Genomic DNA, 19041 nt, shown 5'->3' with positions numbered 1-19041 from the left:
TGCATCTAAAATTGGTAGTCTTTTGTACATGTGTTCAAATGGACACACACACACTCCTTCTTTATTTTTTTTTTAAAGAGACCCTAGAAAACAGGAACTGCTTTACTGAAGACACCCTCTCAGCACCTGCTTGTGGGTCATTTGTCCAAAGCTGGCACTGCTGGTTATAAAAATGAAAGAACATTTAATTTTTTTCTGTTTATGTGTTGGTTTTCTGCTCTACATCTGTAAGCATTTGACACTGCTCTCTATTTTCCTGGTCATTCAACATATACATACAATACAGAGAATTTTTTTTTTTGTCTCTGAGTGCCAACTGAAAGACAGCTAAGTACACAATAGGCACTTTAGAATCCTTATCACACACCATTAGACACTAATGTACTATAACAATGATCTTGATAATTGTTTTCTCACCTCACAGCACACCTGCAACTCAGTTAATACAATTTTGGATCTTTTTCTTTTACAAAAATGAAATTTCCCAATGGCAGTTCTATCATGAACTTTCTACGGTGAACATACAGAGTACCATATGTAGAATTGTGATTCAAATGGGTGTGAAACATTAGTAATTCCATCTATTTCCCCACTCTCAGGGTATTTGGGCATTACCATGATTTCAAATCCAATATTGGAATCCTCTACAAAAGGCTTCTGTATTTTGCTGGGCATTATGGGGCAAACTGGCAGCTTGACCTAACTCAGGTAACTACAGAGAATAAAAGCACAGTTGTTGGGCTAACCCTGGAAACATAACAGGCAGTTCCTTAGCTCAAAGCTGGTTCCTGAGGAGTTGCCCAAAAGCTGTTGTATTTCTCCCTGAGTTTATTTTACTGTTCTTCTTCACACTCTTAATTTTGGCAGGATGAATTGAAACAAGCTCAGTGCTTGGGCTGGGCCCCTGAGCTGAGGGTAAGACATCATGCCCTTTCTTTATCCAGCTGCTGTGTATCAGCAGCTGCCACAGTTTTACCTGACAAGCACATCTTTCTTTTCAAATCCTCTGCTTTTGAGGATTTCTTTCAAGGGTGACATTTTGAAACTCACTTCAGAACACCTGTGCTTGAACATACATCTCAGTGCATGCTGAGCAGCATGGGGACAGAGGTTTTCTCTAGTGACAAGCCAGCAGGTGTCAGAGATTCAGTGGGAAAGCCAGGCTGATGGAGGGGATTCAGGCTATTTATGGAAGCACCCTGAATCCCCCAGAAATCTCCCAGTCTGATGAAAGACTCTGTTTTCATGACAGTCCTAGGACCTCTTGTGATAGATCTGAGAGGTCTCAGGACTACCACTGACAGCTCCGTTGCTTTGGGAATTCTGACTCACTTCTAATCATCTCCCATCATGACAGTGGGCTGTGAAACAAAGGTTCTCTTTTCTGTTTCCCCTCTCCACTTTTGGGTTTTTTGGACAAGTTATACCTGAGGTCAGCTGGATCATGGCCACTGCTACTTTAGGAAAGTCATGACTCGGTTTATACCTGCCTAGCCCAGTCTTCACAAGCCTTTTCAGCTATCACCTTCCTTTGGCTCTGCCAAAGCTCTGCTCTGCTTGTATGGTTCTGAATAAGTTTGGGGGGGTTTGGTATCAAATGTAGGAGATCTTACCACAGTTATTTTCTAATGCTATTGGGCGTGCTTTCGGTCTTCAGTTGCCTCTTACTGTTTGACTTTTGAATACAGACCTTACTTCACCAGAATTAGGGCTTAGGGATGCCCACAGTGTGAAGGTACAGAGGAGCAACACACCTTGAGGTGCTTTCAGTGACTAACAAGCTCACTGTGTTCTGCAGAGAGGCAGAGCATGGTGTTTCCTTCACCTCGTTGTTCAAATTGTCACTACCAGCACCTAGCAATTCTCTTCTGTCACCCTAATCCATCACAATATTTCAGTGGGATGGAGAATGGCAGGCAATAAAATGTCTCCTGGAATATAAATCAGCTCCTAATTTGTTTTTCTCTAAGCCATTATTTCTTGTGTGATGGTCTTCTCCCAGGTGTTTCAGGCCTGTCAATCAGTTGCTGCAGGCACTTGTTTTCCTTTCCCAGGTTGTGCTATCTCTGGACCTGGCAGTAACAGAGTGAAACACCCAGCAGCTGTAATGCCGTGTTAAACCCAAACAGAATTCAAAGCTTGTCACAAACAGAATCTAAAACACAAACTGCATTAGCAGAAGGGCAAAGTGTTCTGCACCAGGACCTAGTTGAGTTCCCTGGGTGTTGATGAAAGAGTGCTCTGAGCTTCCTGATCACTGGTGGAAAATTAGTTGCTGTGAGACGTTGACTGATGGAATAGGAATGTCTGTGCTTTCCATGTCACAGCAGAGCGTTTTGGGACAGTAACAAGAACTTCTGTGCTCCAGTGCTCTCTGTATTTGCATCACAGATATTTGCCTCATAGATGTGTTTTCTGCGCTACTTCTGCTGGAAGTTGCATTTAGTCTTTGCTCATATCCTGGAGGCTGACAGAACAAGCTCCCTGACTGATTGATTTCCAGGTAATCAGCTTGTCCGAGAGGGATTGATTAGTTCTGCTTCATTTGTGAGCAGGTCTCAGAAGATCCTTTTCTTAACAACACAGAGCACTCAGTGAGCCACCAGTGCTCCTGCACTGACTTCAGCCATAGGGAATTCTGTGATACCAGGGGCTATCTAATTATCAAATTCAGATAAAGAAAACTGGACTGTAGTGCTTAAAAATATGAGTTATAAACCTCCAAAACCCACTAGGTTATGTAATAAAAATAAAATAAAAATACTGGCATACAGTGAAGAAAATGAAATCTGGTTGGTTGCCAATTTACCATATTAAATTTTAGTTGGCTGTTTTCTTAGCAATGCCCAGTTAATATTCTGTGCAATGCTTACATGAAGTATCTGGGTCACTCTCTGTACTGACAGCACCAAATCATCTCTCTTTCTACTGTTTTCATGGCCCTTTGATACAAGACTCCATCAGCTGGACCCTCCTTCCTGACCATGACTACCTAAGCCACAGGACCTTTTCAAAGTCCAAAGTAAATAACAATAATTTACTAGATCAGTGAAAACAACTTCTATTCAATATTAGCAGGTTTCAACCTAGTTGCAAAATTAAGGGCTAGGGCTCGCTGAGGTTTAGGCTTAACATATTATTATATTATTATTATATTAGAAGTACTAACAAATTCTTATTTCTTTCTATTCTGGGTAAAGCCTACAGTCAGTAAAAGACTGCATTTTTCCTGTAACACCTTTTTGCTTTTGAAGCCCAAGAGAAACCTCCAGTCATTTGTTCAGGTCAGTTCTATTTTTGTGTGCTTTGCTTGAACTTAATGTAGCAAAGAAGCAGAGAAGAAAAGTAACTCCATGTCTCTTGAATTATTTTAGTGCACTGGAATGAATGTAAGACAGAAGCCATGACACGTTGCATCTGATGAAATAATGTTCAATTTATTACAGCATTTTAAATCCTGGCCTCTGCACTACTAACACTGACCCTGAGGGTATCTTTGCCAGCTTTGCCCTGCCACCAGAAAGGCCATCATATTCTAGAAACATCAGCCTCATCCCACGTTTATGGTTGGAGCATACCAGGCTTGCCCAGTATAATGGCAATTTGGCCATTTGGGCTGAAATCCCCCCCTTCAGCTTGGTATTATGTAATAAAGGATATACTGCATAAAATATAGCACTTAATAAAACAAAACCCAGCTCTAACTTATCAAAAATAAGTCCAAATAACAATTAGGAAGCAACAGCCCACTGCTGTGAAACTGATCATTAGCTCTCCATCATTGCTTTGAATGTGTGGGCATCATATTTTTTATTTAAACAATGTGCCAACAGCAGGCTGTGCTAAAATGCATAACCATCAGCTGCAACAGCTTGTCTGGCTGGTTATGCATAAATTGCAGTAATTCCAGCTGCTTTCGTACTCCACTGTGTACCAAACACCTCACCTTTGCCTTCTGTATGTTTTAGAGAAAAGATGAGAGACAGATGATAGATACTGTTACTAGTCATTGAAATGTTTTTGTAGGCAAACAGGCATCCCTGCCTTGGGGATTGTCTTGGGGATTTTAGAATTTTACTTTATCTGTGTGGAGATTAACACAAAAAAGTATCTCTTCATCTTTTTATGGGTTTTGGCTGTTTTTAGAAATCTAGGCAAACTTGCATATGTAGACTCAAGGACCCATAGAGGGATTACTGCTGTTTGTGGTGTGAAGAGAGTTCCTTCTTTTTATCTATCTTTTATCTAGCACTTTGTTACTGGCCACGAGAGGGGATTATTCATGAACCTTGATGATTCGTCATTTTTGCCACATTGTACTGAACCACACTCTTTATCTTCATGGCCCGTGTCAAAGCGAGCGTTTGGGAATTCAGGTGCGCTCGCTTCCATCTTGCTGGAGCTGTGACTGCTGCTCATGGGGACTCAGGGACAATCTGTGTCTTTCCCTGTGTGTTGGGTGTTGATGCTTCTGATGAACATTAGCTTCAAGGAGAGGAGGGTTGTTGCAGCTGCAATGCAGTATCAGCACAGACATAAACTCCAGTTTTGCACAACCACAGGAGTTCTTTCCTCTTCCTTCTATCAGAGAATATCTTCTAAAAGCTCTTCCAGAAATGTTTTCCTTCTGAATTAAGAATGGAATTTAAAGTTCCCTCTGCCTTTGACTTTGACCAGATACGTTTGTAGTGGTCCTGATTTCTGAGTTCTGGTGGGCTTCCCATGAAAACATTTCCATTTTCAACTCACCCCTTGGGAAAATACAGCTCCTGCTTCATCCTGCTGGGGTGGGATGCTGAGAGCAGTACCAGCAACACAAGGGAGAGCACAAGAGAAAGCACAAATGTTGCTGAGGTGGCTTCCTTAGCATGACCAGTATGAACTTTTGCTATTTACATTAATGTTTACGATTAATTTTTTCCTAACCTCCTGCTCAGCCCTTTCAGGAGAAAGGCTGACGTTGCACTCTGGAAGCTGATATTGCTGGGTTTGATTAGATTATAGGGAAAGGAGATTTTCCATCTTCCCACACCTCTTGCCAATTAAGATTAGGAGTCTTAGAGTTGATTCAAATCTCATTATTCCACAAACATCATTAAGATTGTATGTACTTCAGTTTTGCAGTAGAAAGCAGTCTATAAAGAAGCAGTTGTAATATTAGGGATGAAATTTTAAAGACTTAATTGGGATAATGAAGGAGATAGTAGAAGCACTATGAAGGCTAACACTTAATATACCACTGAACAGAGGTTGCTTCCAATTTTATATTTCAGCAACTTTATAACATAATAACTTCACAGATATCCTCTTTGTATTGACTTTTTTTTGTTCTTATGCTTTTGATTGCTGCCTTAAGTTGTTCTGTAAAATAAAAAAAAATTAATCCGGGGTTGTTGTTTTCTTCCAAATATTATCAAAAGTGGCATGAAACATATCTGACAGGCCTCTTTGTGGGATGTTTGTATGTTTTGAAAGCACAGCCACCCTATGTGAACATAAAGAGACTGATTAGGATCCATTCTGCAAGTACAGAATGTATAATATATGATGGAGGAAAGGATTTATAGTAATATATGATGGAGGAAAGGGGCATGAGGATGGAGAGAAGGTGTCATTAACTCTTAATTATTAGAAATATTATGGGTTTGTAGCCTGAGCTGATACCAAGAATAACAGACATGATGTATATGTTTTCCTAGAACAATTGTTCCTGTAAATGAAATTACCTGTAGCTCCAATCCTGTGCCTTTCTTAATTGGACTGCCAGTCAGGCCCCTCTTTATCAGCTGTGATAAGTTTGAAATACATACATGCAAATTTATAACTGAGATGAGACGTATTAATTTCATATCTATTTCCATTTATGACCCAAACTTCTGTTCCGTTGAACCCTAAAACATTTATCATTTGTAATAATTACAGATCGAAAAGATTATTATTTACTATCCTTAGGTAATATAAACTAATCTTTCTGTTTTACACCAGAGTTACATTTCATAACAAAAGTTCTTGCACCACATAAATAGCATTAAGCATCATCTAATGGAAGGGTCTCCATTTAGGCTTTTTGGTGTCTCTGAGTTATCAAATTCATCTTCCAGTCACGTTTTACCTGGAAGACTGGTCCCCGCCTTGCTACAACATTCTTTCTTGATTGTAGAGAGTGAAAAGCTCTCCCCTGAGCCTCCTTTTCTCCAGGCTGAACAGCCCCAGCTCCCTCAGCCACTTCTCACATGGCTGACTCTCTAGAAATATTTTTTCATTCCCAAATAAAATTAATGTCGTTTTGTGTATGTGTTTGTATATCATGTATCTACTTGTCTAAAACTAAATATCTGTAGCTATGTTGCTTTTTATAGTGATTGAAAATGTTCATGTCAAATGTAGTTACCATTATTGTAGCTGAGTTTAACAAAGTGTCTCACTTGAGTTTTCTGTTAAAAAATTAGCCTATAAAATAAAATAAAAAAGATGCCAAATGGTACAGTTACTCTTTATATGAACAGAATCCTGAATTTTACAGTTCCAAACACTGAGAGAAGGCAGCAGTGTCTCATTTACTGCCAGAATTGTAGCTCCTGACCTTTGTCTCGCTGTCATTTTTCTCACAGTATGAGAAACGTGAATGTAAGTGAAAGAAAAAGGTGAAAATTGACCACATACAAGCAATGTGCCACCCCCAGGTGTGAAATAAATGTAATGTTAACTGCTGTAAGACTTAGACACAACCAGAGTCTATAGATCAGTGAGTGAGCTGTAGCTCTCTTGCTTCCTGTCATGTGTCCACACCTCAGCTAGAACAGAGATACGTATCAACTCAAAAGCTCTCTGTCCTGCACACTTCCTAATGAGTATTTAAAAGCTGAAATGGAGTTAAGCATTACCAGAATTAAATATACAATCTGATGAGGGATGGTAATGCAGCATCAGTAGTTGTCATTTTTGTGGACTGTGTAATCCCAATTCTGAATTTTAGTTTTCTTTTGACTGAGGGATTATTCCAGATATATATAATCATCGATCAAATATCTAAAATGATATATAAAATTCATTACCAGTTTTTTTAAAGTGCGTGATTGCCTTGAGATGTTACCAAAAACCACATATGCCTATTTAAAACTTAAAACATTTTTCTTTCAGAATGAAAACTGTCATATGAATTTACACACTTAAAAACAGCAGGATACAATATTCACACATTCCTACTAAGGTGATGCTAATAACTTTTAAAAAAAAAAATTTTTGAGCTAAAGTCTGTAGTTAAGAGGTCAGTTTCATGCCAAATCTCTGATTGTGTGTTTGCAGCTGTGAAGAAAAGTAGGGATAAGATAAAATAAATTCAGCTGTAGGATGACCTTATGGTGCTGTTTCGGGGTGTTTGGCTCCTCATTTAAAGAGCTACAGCCCCACCTGGCACCTATAGTCAGGATAATTAATTGCTAGAAAATTTTCAGTAAGTCCCACTAACCTCTTTAAGCTTAAGACATTTTGGTTGGGATTTTTCAGGATGGGTGTAATGTTCTTTTCTTCATTTGGAAAATACTTTACACTGCAGTGTGCATCCAGTGTAGTTGAAAACTAGAAATAAACCTCTCTGGTACTTCTTCAGTACTTTTAGGAAAGATTGGCTTTTATGCAGATTTAATATGTTTTTATAGTAATACTTATCTGTGTTTTTAAGCTCAAATTTCTCTATCAGTACTAGAGGTCTTACTGGAGGGAACATTTTTCATATCAATCTGATTATTTAAGAATTCATATTATAGTCATGGTTCATCTCTGTGAGATTCCTGTGAAATATCAGTGTGTTCAGTAGAAATACTTAACTCTGATTCTTATCATCAATCATGTGAAATATTCCAGACACAAGGATTGAAGATTTATCCCACATTACTACTTTGGTAAAACACAAATTAGAAACCTGTTCACCTAAAGGGCACCTTCATGATTTTTGCTTTATTAAAATGGGGTTGGATTTGCATCCTCAAAGGATTTATTCCTGTTATAGGAAGACCAGCAGATGAATACTTGAGACAATACAAATGAATCTGAATGAACTAATTACAGAATTTTATGTGTTGGCTCCATGGCAAAATAGGTATTTGAATACAGTGTTAGTTGCTGACAAAAACTACAGAATTTTTATTCACAAGTACCACACTGTGTTACTCTTATGTCATAAAACAATGACAGAATAAATTAAGATTACATAAAATTGAGTACAGTAATGTGGAAGACAAAAAGATGGGTTGAAAATAATTTATAACAATCAAGATTATTTGCCTGTAGCTTGTGGGTATTCAGAGATAATACAAAAGAAAATTGTATTTGGTTCTCACAAGGGCATGAGTAGTTTATTTTCAGTTGGTAATTCATAACTGAAATAGTCTGGGAGTCACTAATGTTTAGTGTCTTTAAAAATCAAGCTTTTGAGGTTTTCTGCAAACACATCCAAAAGGACTCTAATTCAAAGGCCAAATGCCTGATTTTACAAGAACATTTCAGCACTTTTTGCATATGAATTGCCCAACTTTATAATTACCTGTCTAGATTGGGGCATTTAAAGACTCCCCATAATTACAGTAATTTTGTCTGTGTGCCCAAACTCCTGACTTGTACATGTAAATAAAGCAGGGCCATAAATAAATCACACATTCAAATCTATACCTGAATGTGCAATCTTGGTAACCATAATTAAAAATTCAAGCATGATTTTAGGCCTCTCCTTTTAAATGTTGGATTATTTAGAGTATTTTTAAATAGTTTTAAGTTTTAAATGGGTTAGATTGTTCTGTCATTGCAATTCCTTCTTGCTAATTATATTACTGTAAAAGAGATAGTTACACAGAGAAGAAAAAATTGCATAGCTTTAGCTGATCTATTATCAAAATAATTGCTGTAGTGAAAGCAGTGAACCCCAAAAAAATTTAGTTTCAGACCTTAAGCCATTAAAAACTGCAATGTTATAATAAGGCCATAACAAGAAATCATAACCTTGTAAACAGAGACTGCACTGTACTTCAGATTTTTATAGTTAATAACTGCCTGTAAGGATATTCATTCCTTCAAGATGTGCCTTCTCTAGAAAGCTTATCCAGTCATGACAGGGGGAGATTTTGTAGGATTTCAGTGAGCACCTTGAGTGTTTTTGGAGGCATGAAGCCAAGCACAGTTAATTATTTGAGAACTGCTGGGGTAAATTACTATTTTCACACAGGAAATCAGTCTGACATAAAGCCAGCAAACAAAACATCATTGCAACAGCACTCAGGCTGGAAGTTTTGGTCTTTGTCAAAAGTGGAAACAGTCTCAGAAAAAAATTGGTTCCAAAAAACCCCACGTGCAAAGCAAATTGAATAATGGCTATCATAGGAATTAATTAACCCAGGCTAGCAGATTAATTTTTTATGGATAGAGAAAAGTGCATCTGCTGATTCCAAAGAGCTATTATTGCACAGGAAAAAGAGAAATCCATGACTAACTACTTATCATATGTTCAGAGATGAAAACAGAAAGGTTTCATATACTAGGGGGAGGAAGAAGAAAAAATGGGGAGAGGGATGACAGAAAATACAGTTTATGATCCAAATAAAAGGGACAGAGAGGAAGAATAGCACACATATGATAGCATTTGATATATATATATATAAAATAAGGATATAATATGATTGACACATATATCACATTGACACATATATGTATCATATGACACATATCCATAGATGAGCAATTTTTGTATGGTACAAAGGCACTTTAAATCTTTCTAATAGTGGGGGGTATTTTTCTAGCACTATGTTCAGTCCAGGAGATGATGATTCTGCAACTGTTCTCACCAAGAGATACAGGAGATAGATAATGTACAAAGGAATTAGCCACAAAATGGATCTGACCTATTCAGACCATTTTTTCCTCTTGCAGAAAGAAATATTTGGTATGGCCTGTTTGCAGTGTCTTCTGATAAGTTAGTCCTCAGCTGTACACAGGAGCATGAAAGGTTCTGTGAAGAGAGAAGCTGGACACTAATTCCTCTTGAAATAATACAGAGAAATTCCAGCAAACACAGGTTCCTTATGTAGTTACAATAAATGATATTTCTTGTTGCAGCATTCACTACAGTGTTGAGAAACTTACCACATTCCTGCCTTATCCCTTCCCTGGAAAAGTGCTTGCAGCTAATTTCAGCAATGGAACAATGATTAAAAAGTAAAAAAAGAACAATGAAATAAAGCATTACTGATACTATACTTTAAAATAAAGAGTTTTCACAGCAACTGTGGACAGATTTGAGGATTCTGTGAGTAAATTCTGCATTGCCCTGAAGTGTTCTCAGGGTTACATTTCTCCTTTTCTGTTTTAAGGTGATCATTGGAGATGCTGGAGATGGCTGCTTGCAGCTGTAATGATCTTTTTCTTCCATTCTTTTCTTGCAGACCTTCCTGATCCCAAGAGTATGCACTGATATATTGCAGGAAATTACTTCCCTTCTTTTTTCTCTGCTGTCATGTTTCTTGATTAACATTTCTATTGTGTGCCCTAATTAGCCTGAGTGATTCCTTTCATTCACTATCTTCGTAAAACACAGTGATGCTCCTTCAAAAATTATGCAGTGTAGAAAACAGTATTTTTACTGTCTCCTTTAAGGGTTTATGAAATCTGTTTAATTGTGGTTTTCTATGGGGTCTATCCATAAAATATGAACAGAAATAAAGACTAGCTTATTTGGGTGTGGAGCAGTGCATTTGAATATTTGTAGTTCCCACCTCAGCCAATTTATTGGACTTCAGGGATCCCCACCACAGAGTCAGCAGCATAAATCAGTGAATGTGCATGCTGTTGATTTTGTCTCTCTTCTTCCATCACTGATAAAGTACCTCGGTCTTGCAGCCATTTTTGTCTCTTGGCACTTCCGTGAGACTTTAGGAAGGAGTATCTGAACTAAAAACACACAAAATTTCTGTAAGTTGCAATATAGCAACTTTTTCTTAATAAATCTCTTTTGACTCATGAGTACAGTTTATAAAACATTTTTAAGGGGTAATTTGAAAAGGGTGCAGCCCCTGTTTGCAGCTGTGTAGCCTTTGTTTCAGACAGGGTTTTTTTATGGATATTGTCTTTATCTAAAGGGCTTGATATTTCAATGAAATGAACCTCTTTTCTGCTGCTTATTTTGCTAATTTTGTATTGATTTATTGTATTCATTGGAACACTAATTTGCTAATTCTATATTCAGTGGAACACCCTTACATGCCATCTACCTGTTGTAGTAGTAAATTTTATTTGCTGTATTAGTTCTGGAAAAAAACTAATTCACCAAATTCTAGGTATCTTGGATTGTATCTGGTATGTATCCAGTATGACAGGCAGTGATTAAATTAATATAATTAGTATCTTGTCCGTATGTATTTTTTGGATAAACTGCAGATTCTTTTAAAACATCCTATGTGACCTGAATAATTGCTTCAAGTTATTGTATTGAAACAAGTGTTTTACACAGAGAAAAACTGCACTGATGTGAATTGAAAATAATGGTTGGTAGGTGGTAATTATCTCCTTTGTCATTTCTTCTAATAATTTTCATAAAATAACTTCTATAGATATTGAAATGTGGGAATGACAGAGAAGTCATTGGGGAAAAAAGTTATCACAAAGAGGAAGAACATTTAATTTCATTTACCTATCATCATTATGTAGTCATATTTGAAGAAACAATTCCTGCCTATTTCTGTGTCCTCTGCCTTGCTCCTCTCTAAAGTCAAAGTTTTGAATAATGCTCCTATCCTTTCTCCAAATCTATGAATAGAAATATTAGAGAGCAGAGATACTGGCAAGAGAAGAGATTGAGTGCAGCATATGAACACAGATGCATTTAAGTGCAGACCATCGCACATACTACTCATCCAAAGGGAAATTGTTTTATCTTTTTTTGTCTTTATTTTGTCAAATTTTGTTTTTGAAATTGTCCCCTCAAAGTTGGGTCATTCTGTCATTAAGTTTTCTGGGGGTGTCACCTGTCCCCTCCTTACTCTCTGTAGGAACTAAATCAAACTAGAGCTTTGCTTTCTCAATATGATGATGTCTTCTATTTTTGTAGTTTGAAGTAAATAGCATGTTTGATGATTTATAATCTGTGATGGCTGGCCTTCCTCCACTGGATTCTCCCTCAAGTTTCTAACAACTCATGCTGCACAGTCTCACTATCAGTTTAAATATGACCCAAAGTGAATCCCCCTCACGGTCCATTCATGACCTGACTAAAACAAGAATCATGTGAGAAAGGTGAAATTATTTAACTAGATAGTACTCACAATCAAAGGCTGACCTCATAGCTTTATTTTCCTAATTGTGTAACATCCTAATATTGATTTTGTATTCTGCCTTTTTTAATATAGAGCATCCAACTTCCACTGCATTCTTTTTTCATGTTCTTTTCTATCTATTCTAGGCACTTCTACTAAAATATAAATTGGTTAAAGTAATGTCACTGTTCCTTCTTTCTGCACAGTGGTAGAATAGAACAGGCCTTATTGGATTGCCCTTTTTATAAAGTGATCAGATAGCAGAGGGGTAAAAGGACTTCAAAATTGAAATAATTCATAATATAACAAATATGAAAAATACCAGTCTCACAGGGCATTAGTGGAATCCATTAAGCAAGGTTAAAAAAATATGAGATGGAAATGCATAACAAAGTGTGTGATTCAGAAAGATTAAAACACCTTTTCCACAGCTACTGATGGTTGTCATTCATTGTAAATGACAACAGAGTCTTTGATTTAATTTAATTGATGAATTCTCAGCAAGCTATAAAAAATCCATTTTCATGACAAATGCCTTCCCACCCACACACCAACAGTGTCAGACATACCTAAAAGTTGTTCCTAAGTTTCCTTTGGACTCACTTCAGCTGCCACTGTAGTGGTCAATTCAGATGTTACACAACCAAAACAACTGAAAACTTGAATCTTGGACAATGATGTACTACAACAGAGCAGTGAAAATGCTTTTTTTTTTTTTTTTAAAGGAACAAGATTTTATGACCAGTCAGATGGCCACTGTGTTTTTATTTTCTGGGTTTTGTGTCTGTATGTTGTACACCCCTGAGGCTGGGGAAGAACTTTATGGCTGTCACAGCCTGGAGCAGTAAAGACTCTTCCACAAACACAGCTGTGTTTTGGAGTGATGGAGCCATGGCTTTATTTACTGGGCTGGGAAATTCAAAAGATCCTTGAAAATGCTGTTCCTTCCAGCACAAGGTGAAACCCTCCCTCCTCAGCGCCCGAATAACGCCGGGACACCAGGCCCCATGGTGGGGGACATGTCCCGCCAGCCTGGCTGAGGGCAGCCCTTGGCCACGTCCCCGGAGCTGGGAATGTGTCCCCGTTCCCAGATGGAGCTCAGGCAGCTCTGGCTTTCTCTGCAATTGCCAGAAGATACATCCAGATATTGTTGGAGGTTTTGGGGGGCCTGGCAGAACCTGTCTCCCCACCCTGGGCCCTGTGGGGTGGGCTGGGCTGGGGTGGCAGCCCACAGGTGGCCATAGATCAAACAAAACTAGATCATATCTAGTCATTATCATTCATCATTAAATAAGGAAAATGGTATTAATTACAAAACTTCTGTAGTTTCCAAAACACAGTCAAAACCTGGTGAAGCTGCAGAAAAGCACATTTATAGGTGAGTTATCTTTTATGAAGCCAATTAAATTATCAGTATTTCTCTGCCTTGTTGCTCATATTTCATTGGAGAAACCTGTAGTGTCTGTGAATTGTTCATTCAGATACCCTGCTAATTACTGAACCTTTAAGACAATATATTATCTTTCCTCAGGTTTTACAAAAGTTAAATTTCATACAGTTCCTATGATCAGTATCTCATAAAGTCACTTCTGGTAGAAAACACTAGGGGAAACAAGATGTCACCCAGTGATTTGGAAGATATAAAAAATACTCTGTGGTAACACAGATAAAAACAACCCCTTTTTATTTTTTATTTTTTTTAAGTAGTCATCATTAGAAGTCATTTGCAGATTTCTGTGGAAAATAGTAAATTTAGCAATTATTTTGGTTAATTTGCCACTGAAACACAATAATTGTTATCAGAGTCTAAACTTAGATATGTACAGCAGCTGAAGTGCTGTATTTCAGACTAAGGCTGCATATTCCTTGACTTTGACACAGTAACAGTTTTTATTTTCTTTCACCATGAATGTTGTCAGTCAGCTCTGAGTTACCCAGAGGGTTGAGTTTTCCCAAGTTTGTGGTCATTTGGGGATTTTCAGTTTATGTTACCTTGTTTATGAAGGGTTATTTTTTTATTTAGAAGTATCAGTAATCATTATTGTGAGATTCTGCATTTGGGTGCGGAGTGGGTTGTTCATACATTTGTAAACCTCTCAATTGAAAAGCTTCCCTGTAGCTTCTCTGCCACAGAAATTGATACATACTTGACTTAAGGGATAGATGGACTTGAGTTGACTTCAAAAGCAGTAAAATGATGTACCTTAATCAATTTATTTTTTCCCTCCACCTTTTCCATGAGTATCTATGTGCTTTCTTTTAAAAGACTTGCCATGTCAAAAACATTATTGCTTTAAATACAGTAGAGACTACCATTTCAGAATAAAACATTTGCTTTTTGTTTTAATTGGAAATGAATCTTCTCCTTGAGTTTTATTTTGAAATAGTGAAGTTCTTGAATTTTAGACAAAATATTGCTCTTGAAAGAGAATGTATGTTTCTTTTTATCCAAAGTGATTTTTTGTTTGGGGGACAGAAGGGAAGAAGGAATGATTTCAGAACTGACAGACATTAATTTCAGAAGTAATAAGGATTTTAAAGAGCACTCATTTTGCTTTGAATGAAACTGTAATCTGGAATTGTCAGCTCTTTAGTCACAAACGTCACATATGAAATAAAGCAAGAATTTAATATTTATCAGGGCAGGATTTGGGCATGAGAAAAAAAGGAGGGAGCAGGCAAGTGTAATACCCTTCCCCCAATTATGCTTTACCTCCTCTTTTCCTTCCAGCAAAACTAAGAGGAGTCAGTGCCTACAGCCTGTATCTGCAGTGTTGCCTTCTTCCCTGCACCAAACCTGCTGTCTTTCCAATCAGTAGAAAATTGCCACTCACTGTAATCACAATTGCATCAGACCAGTAGCCTACTTTCAAGGGGAAAATCCCTGCTGTTCCCACCCTTTTTATCTCTAACACCAGAAATCCTTTTTAATTTATTTTTTTTTTCCAGTCAGTGACAGCAGGGCAGGATACCTCCCTAATGTCTATTCAGCAAAGTCAGAACAGCACCCTGGAAAGGAGAACTGCTGAAATTGCTGGGTCAAAATTAAGCTCTTAAAATTGCATTTGAAAAATTGGCTCTTGGGTTCTGAGAGGCAATAAGTGTTATCTTTTTCAGTGTCATCTCATTCCTTTTCATTCAGCTACTACTGAAACTGCTTTTATATCAAGAAAAGCCTTCAGAATCAGAAGAAAAACTGATCGTGTATATGTTATCTATGAGTTAATACTTCTTAATAACTCAATTAATATGAACTGACACTTTGGGGTACTTTTTAAAAAGACCTAATTTTAAATATTTTTGTATCTTATTACAAGAAAAGGAAGTACTACCTATTTCCTCTAGCAGTGTAAAGCTAATTGTCTTGAATGTGTCAAAGTGAGAAAAAGCCACATGGAACCTCAAAATTATATTTATAGTGCTGGTTTCCATTGTACCACTGAAGGAGTCAGGAGGAAAAGGAGCCTGTAAAACCTGTACATGCTCTTTAATTTCTAATGTTTTCATATGGGGAAGCCAGAAGTTAGTAACTGTAACACATGCTGGCATGTGCAAATGTGGTAGCTGGCAGGAAAAGAAAGAAATCTCAGTTTAAATATGTGTGATGAAGTCTGAGGATGATTTTAAAATAATATCTCAGAATGCATGCTTGACAGATCTGGCAAAAAAAATATTTTAATTACTTATTTCTGCTTTAAAGGCCAGCAAAAAAAGGCTTGTGAGCTTGTGCTGTGGTTGAGAACAGCAGGGACCCAGCTCCCAGCAGCTGGGGAAGTGATGAGCTCTGAGCATCCCAACATTTCCTGTCCCAAGGCTGGCTACTGTCCAGCTTGTTTCCTAACCCAATCAGGATAGCCTCTGGCTTGTGCAGTTTTGTGCTGGAGGCTGTCAGCATCTCCTTCCTTCATCCCTTCCTCATCCTCCAGCCTCTCGTGCCAACAGGGACCAGCTGACGTGGCCCTGCTGTCAGAGGTTCCTTGGGGCGCTGTAGGCAAGTCAGACCCAGCCATAAATATTTGGGGATGTCATGCCTCTCTCATCAAGGAGTTGTGGGGGTAAATATGTTAGGTATTGCAAGTTGTCCATTACTTCAATAAGGAAGCCATACAAACAGCTCTGGCAGATAAGAAGTTACCTCACTCTTTTTGGTCAATACGTGTACATAAAACATAGATCATGTTTAGTGATAGTAGTGAAGTTGTTTAGAGACAATTTTGAGCAGCACTGAGGACTGACTAAAATTTGGGAAGTTATCTCTCTTAACAGTTCCCCATTATATACCAAGAACAGATTTTTTTTTTTTTCATATACGTTCATATACCAAAATAAAAAATGTCAAGAATTGTATCATCAAAACATCTATATCTAGATTGGAAAGGAAAGAAGCAGCATTATTATTGCTTGGAACAGATTTTATTTATGGCCAAAATTTTCTTCTATTAATGAAACTTATCTTCTTACTTTGCAGCTTGCAGGCCTGGATTCTATAAAGCATTTGCTGGAAATGTGAAGTGCTCCAAGTGCCCTCCACACAGTTTGACTCATATAGAAGCAACTTCTGTCTGTCAGTGTGAGAAAGGTTATTTCAGAGCTGAGAAGGACCCACCAACTATGGCATGTACCCGTAAGTCTGATCAATACCAGTGTCTACAATTCTGTCTCCTCATTTATTTGGTTTTGTATTAAAAAAAAAAATAACTGTGAGTTTGTGAAGAATTCCATTCATGTTAATCAAAAGAGATTTTTTTAAATCAAAATTCAAATAGCATATTTCTGCTTAGTGTCTAGATAAACCGAAACATACCCATGTTTCTTAGTTTGATGACTTTTGAACTTGTAATTCTGAGATATAATAGGAGGAAGTGTTATCACTGTCATATAGATAACCATGTGGTGTTTTCACTACCAATAATGTGCATCTTATATACTTGAAAATTTGCTGGTGCAAGTACATTCAAAAAGCTGGAGTCATCTAAAGAAAAAAACTGCTATAACATGCTCTGCTGTCTCCTCAGCTTTAAATGAAAAGTATAAGACAAATATAATCCCCATACAATCAAATAAAAACACTCTTAAAAAGAAAAGAAAATAATTTTAAAAAGAAAAAAAAAAATAACCAATCAGAATGAGATATAATTAAAATCTCTCCCACCATCACCTTCTTTTAACAGAGAGTTATTCCCTCTTAGGCAACTGTGATAATGAAAATTCATTAGATTTTTTGGATGAATTTTAGAATACATAATTTTTGACTAACCTGAATTTGTCCTTAACACAAACCTGATGTCCAGTAATCTGGGGGCAGAAATTCTGAGAAGAGATTCTTATTACTTTAATAAATTGGATTATGTCTAGAAATATATAGCATAAGTTTTCATACCACTTAATAAAATATTTCTTATAGATTTTCATTCATGATTCACTATTCACTGGGATTAATTTATTGATTGTAAAGCATCTATATCTGTTTAATCTCAAAACTGGAACAAACAGCAGTATTTGGAAAGCTATGTGTGAAATACTATATTTTAATGGGCTATTAAAATCACTTTTTTACTTAAGGTGATAAAAGACTTTGCATAATCCTGTAAGACATTCAGTTTTTGGTATAACACTTTATTAATTCTTTTGCTGGAGGATTTGATCTTGGTACGTTTTGTGCCACAGTTAAGAGAATTCTAAAAAAACAAACATGTTAAATTCATGAAGTATTTTGACAGATTGAGTATACAAGATTTTTTAGAGATAAAGCCCTAAAGACAAAGATGTAATAACCATCAGTGCATAGCCTTGTTTTGGGATGATTTGTGCAGTGTCACATAAAAATAACCGAGCTACTTCCTCTGCTCATGCTGCTTTTTCCACTATGCTGGGAAAATTCCTGATGATTTGAAGCTGATTTACAAATGCATGGACACTGAGGTCATTACATAAACCAAGACATTGTCCATCCACTATATGAGGGTGATGGTCAATAAAAATGGCATTCCTCAGACCCAAGGCAGAAAATTGTGTAATCGAACCAGAGGATTTTCAGGGAGAAGGTTAATCCCAGCCTCTGGATATTTCAGGGCTCAGGGAGTGTTCCCCCTGTCCCAGCTCACTCTGGAGCAGGGCACACAGGCCTGGCATTTCGTATGAAGTATGTGAGAGAATAAACAGCATCCTTTCAGGCTTCCCACAGGAAAATGGTGATCACAAATAGTTCCACTCAAATCAATGCCTCAAGTGCAGGCCATTAAAAACTTACTTCCAGAACCAACACATCCCAGGCATTCTTGACACTTTCATGCTTGGGAAGAGACTTTCACTCATACATTATGCAGATGTGGCTCCATATTTTTTATATGTCATTGATTTTTCATTGCTGAAAGAGAGTGCTTTGAAAAAATTACTCAAACGTGGCATTATGATTCCATAATTATCTTTCAGGGCACTATTTTAAGCCCTGATACCCTGATATGTTGATAAGGTTGGGAGGGACATCAGAGAACAGTTACTTCTACACTGCTGATTTCTGAACAAATGTGAGTGCAGAGAGCTGCTTTGGGTGAAAACTGTCAGGAAAAACTTGGTGCCAGACCTGCACATTCCTACTGAGTATGTCAGCCAAAGTAACTGAGTAAGTTGAGGCAGGGCAAAAATCAACCACAACAGGATATCAGTGCCTGATCTCACTTCAGCTTGAGAGAAGGAAGAAATAAAGGAGACATTCTGGTTTCTTGGTTCAATGCAGTGTCTCCCA

At 37.4% G+C, this 19041-nt stretch overlaps 1 protein-coding gene across 2 annotated transcripts in view; it reads left to right on the top strand.

The window, feature by feature from the left end:
• Window positions 1-19041, top strand: part of EPHA6 (EPH receptor A6) — a 372812-nt gene that overhangs the window by 162805 nt on the left and 190966 nt on the right. For both annotated transcript variants that reach the window (XM_058828207.1, XM_058828215.1), the window contains exon 4: window positions 16765-16920. In XM_058828207.1, the coding sequence (XP_058684190.1) occupies window positions 16765-16920 (156 nt within the window). The remainder of the gene's footprint in view (window positions 1-16764; window positions 16921-19041) is intronic.

This window comes from Poecile atricapillus, chromosome 1 (genome assembly GCF_030490865.1).
Source record: "Poecile atricapillus isolate bPoeAtr1 chromosome 1, bPoeAtr1.hap1, whole genome shotgun sequence".
Lineage (NCBI taxonomy): Eukaryota > Metazoa > Chordata > Aves > Passeriformes > Paridae > Poecile > Poecile atricapillus.
This window is presented reverse-complemented; position numbering and strand designations above follow the sequence as displayed.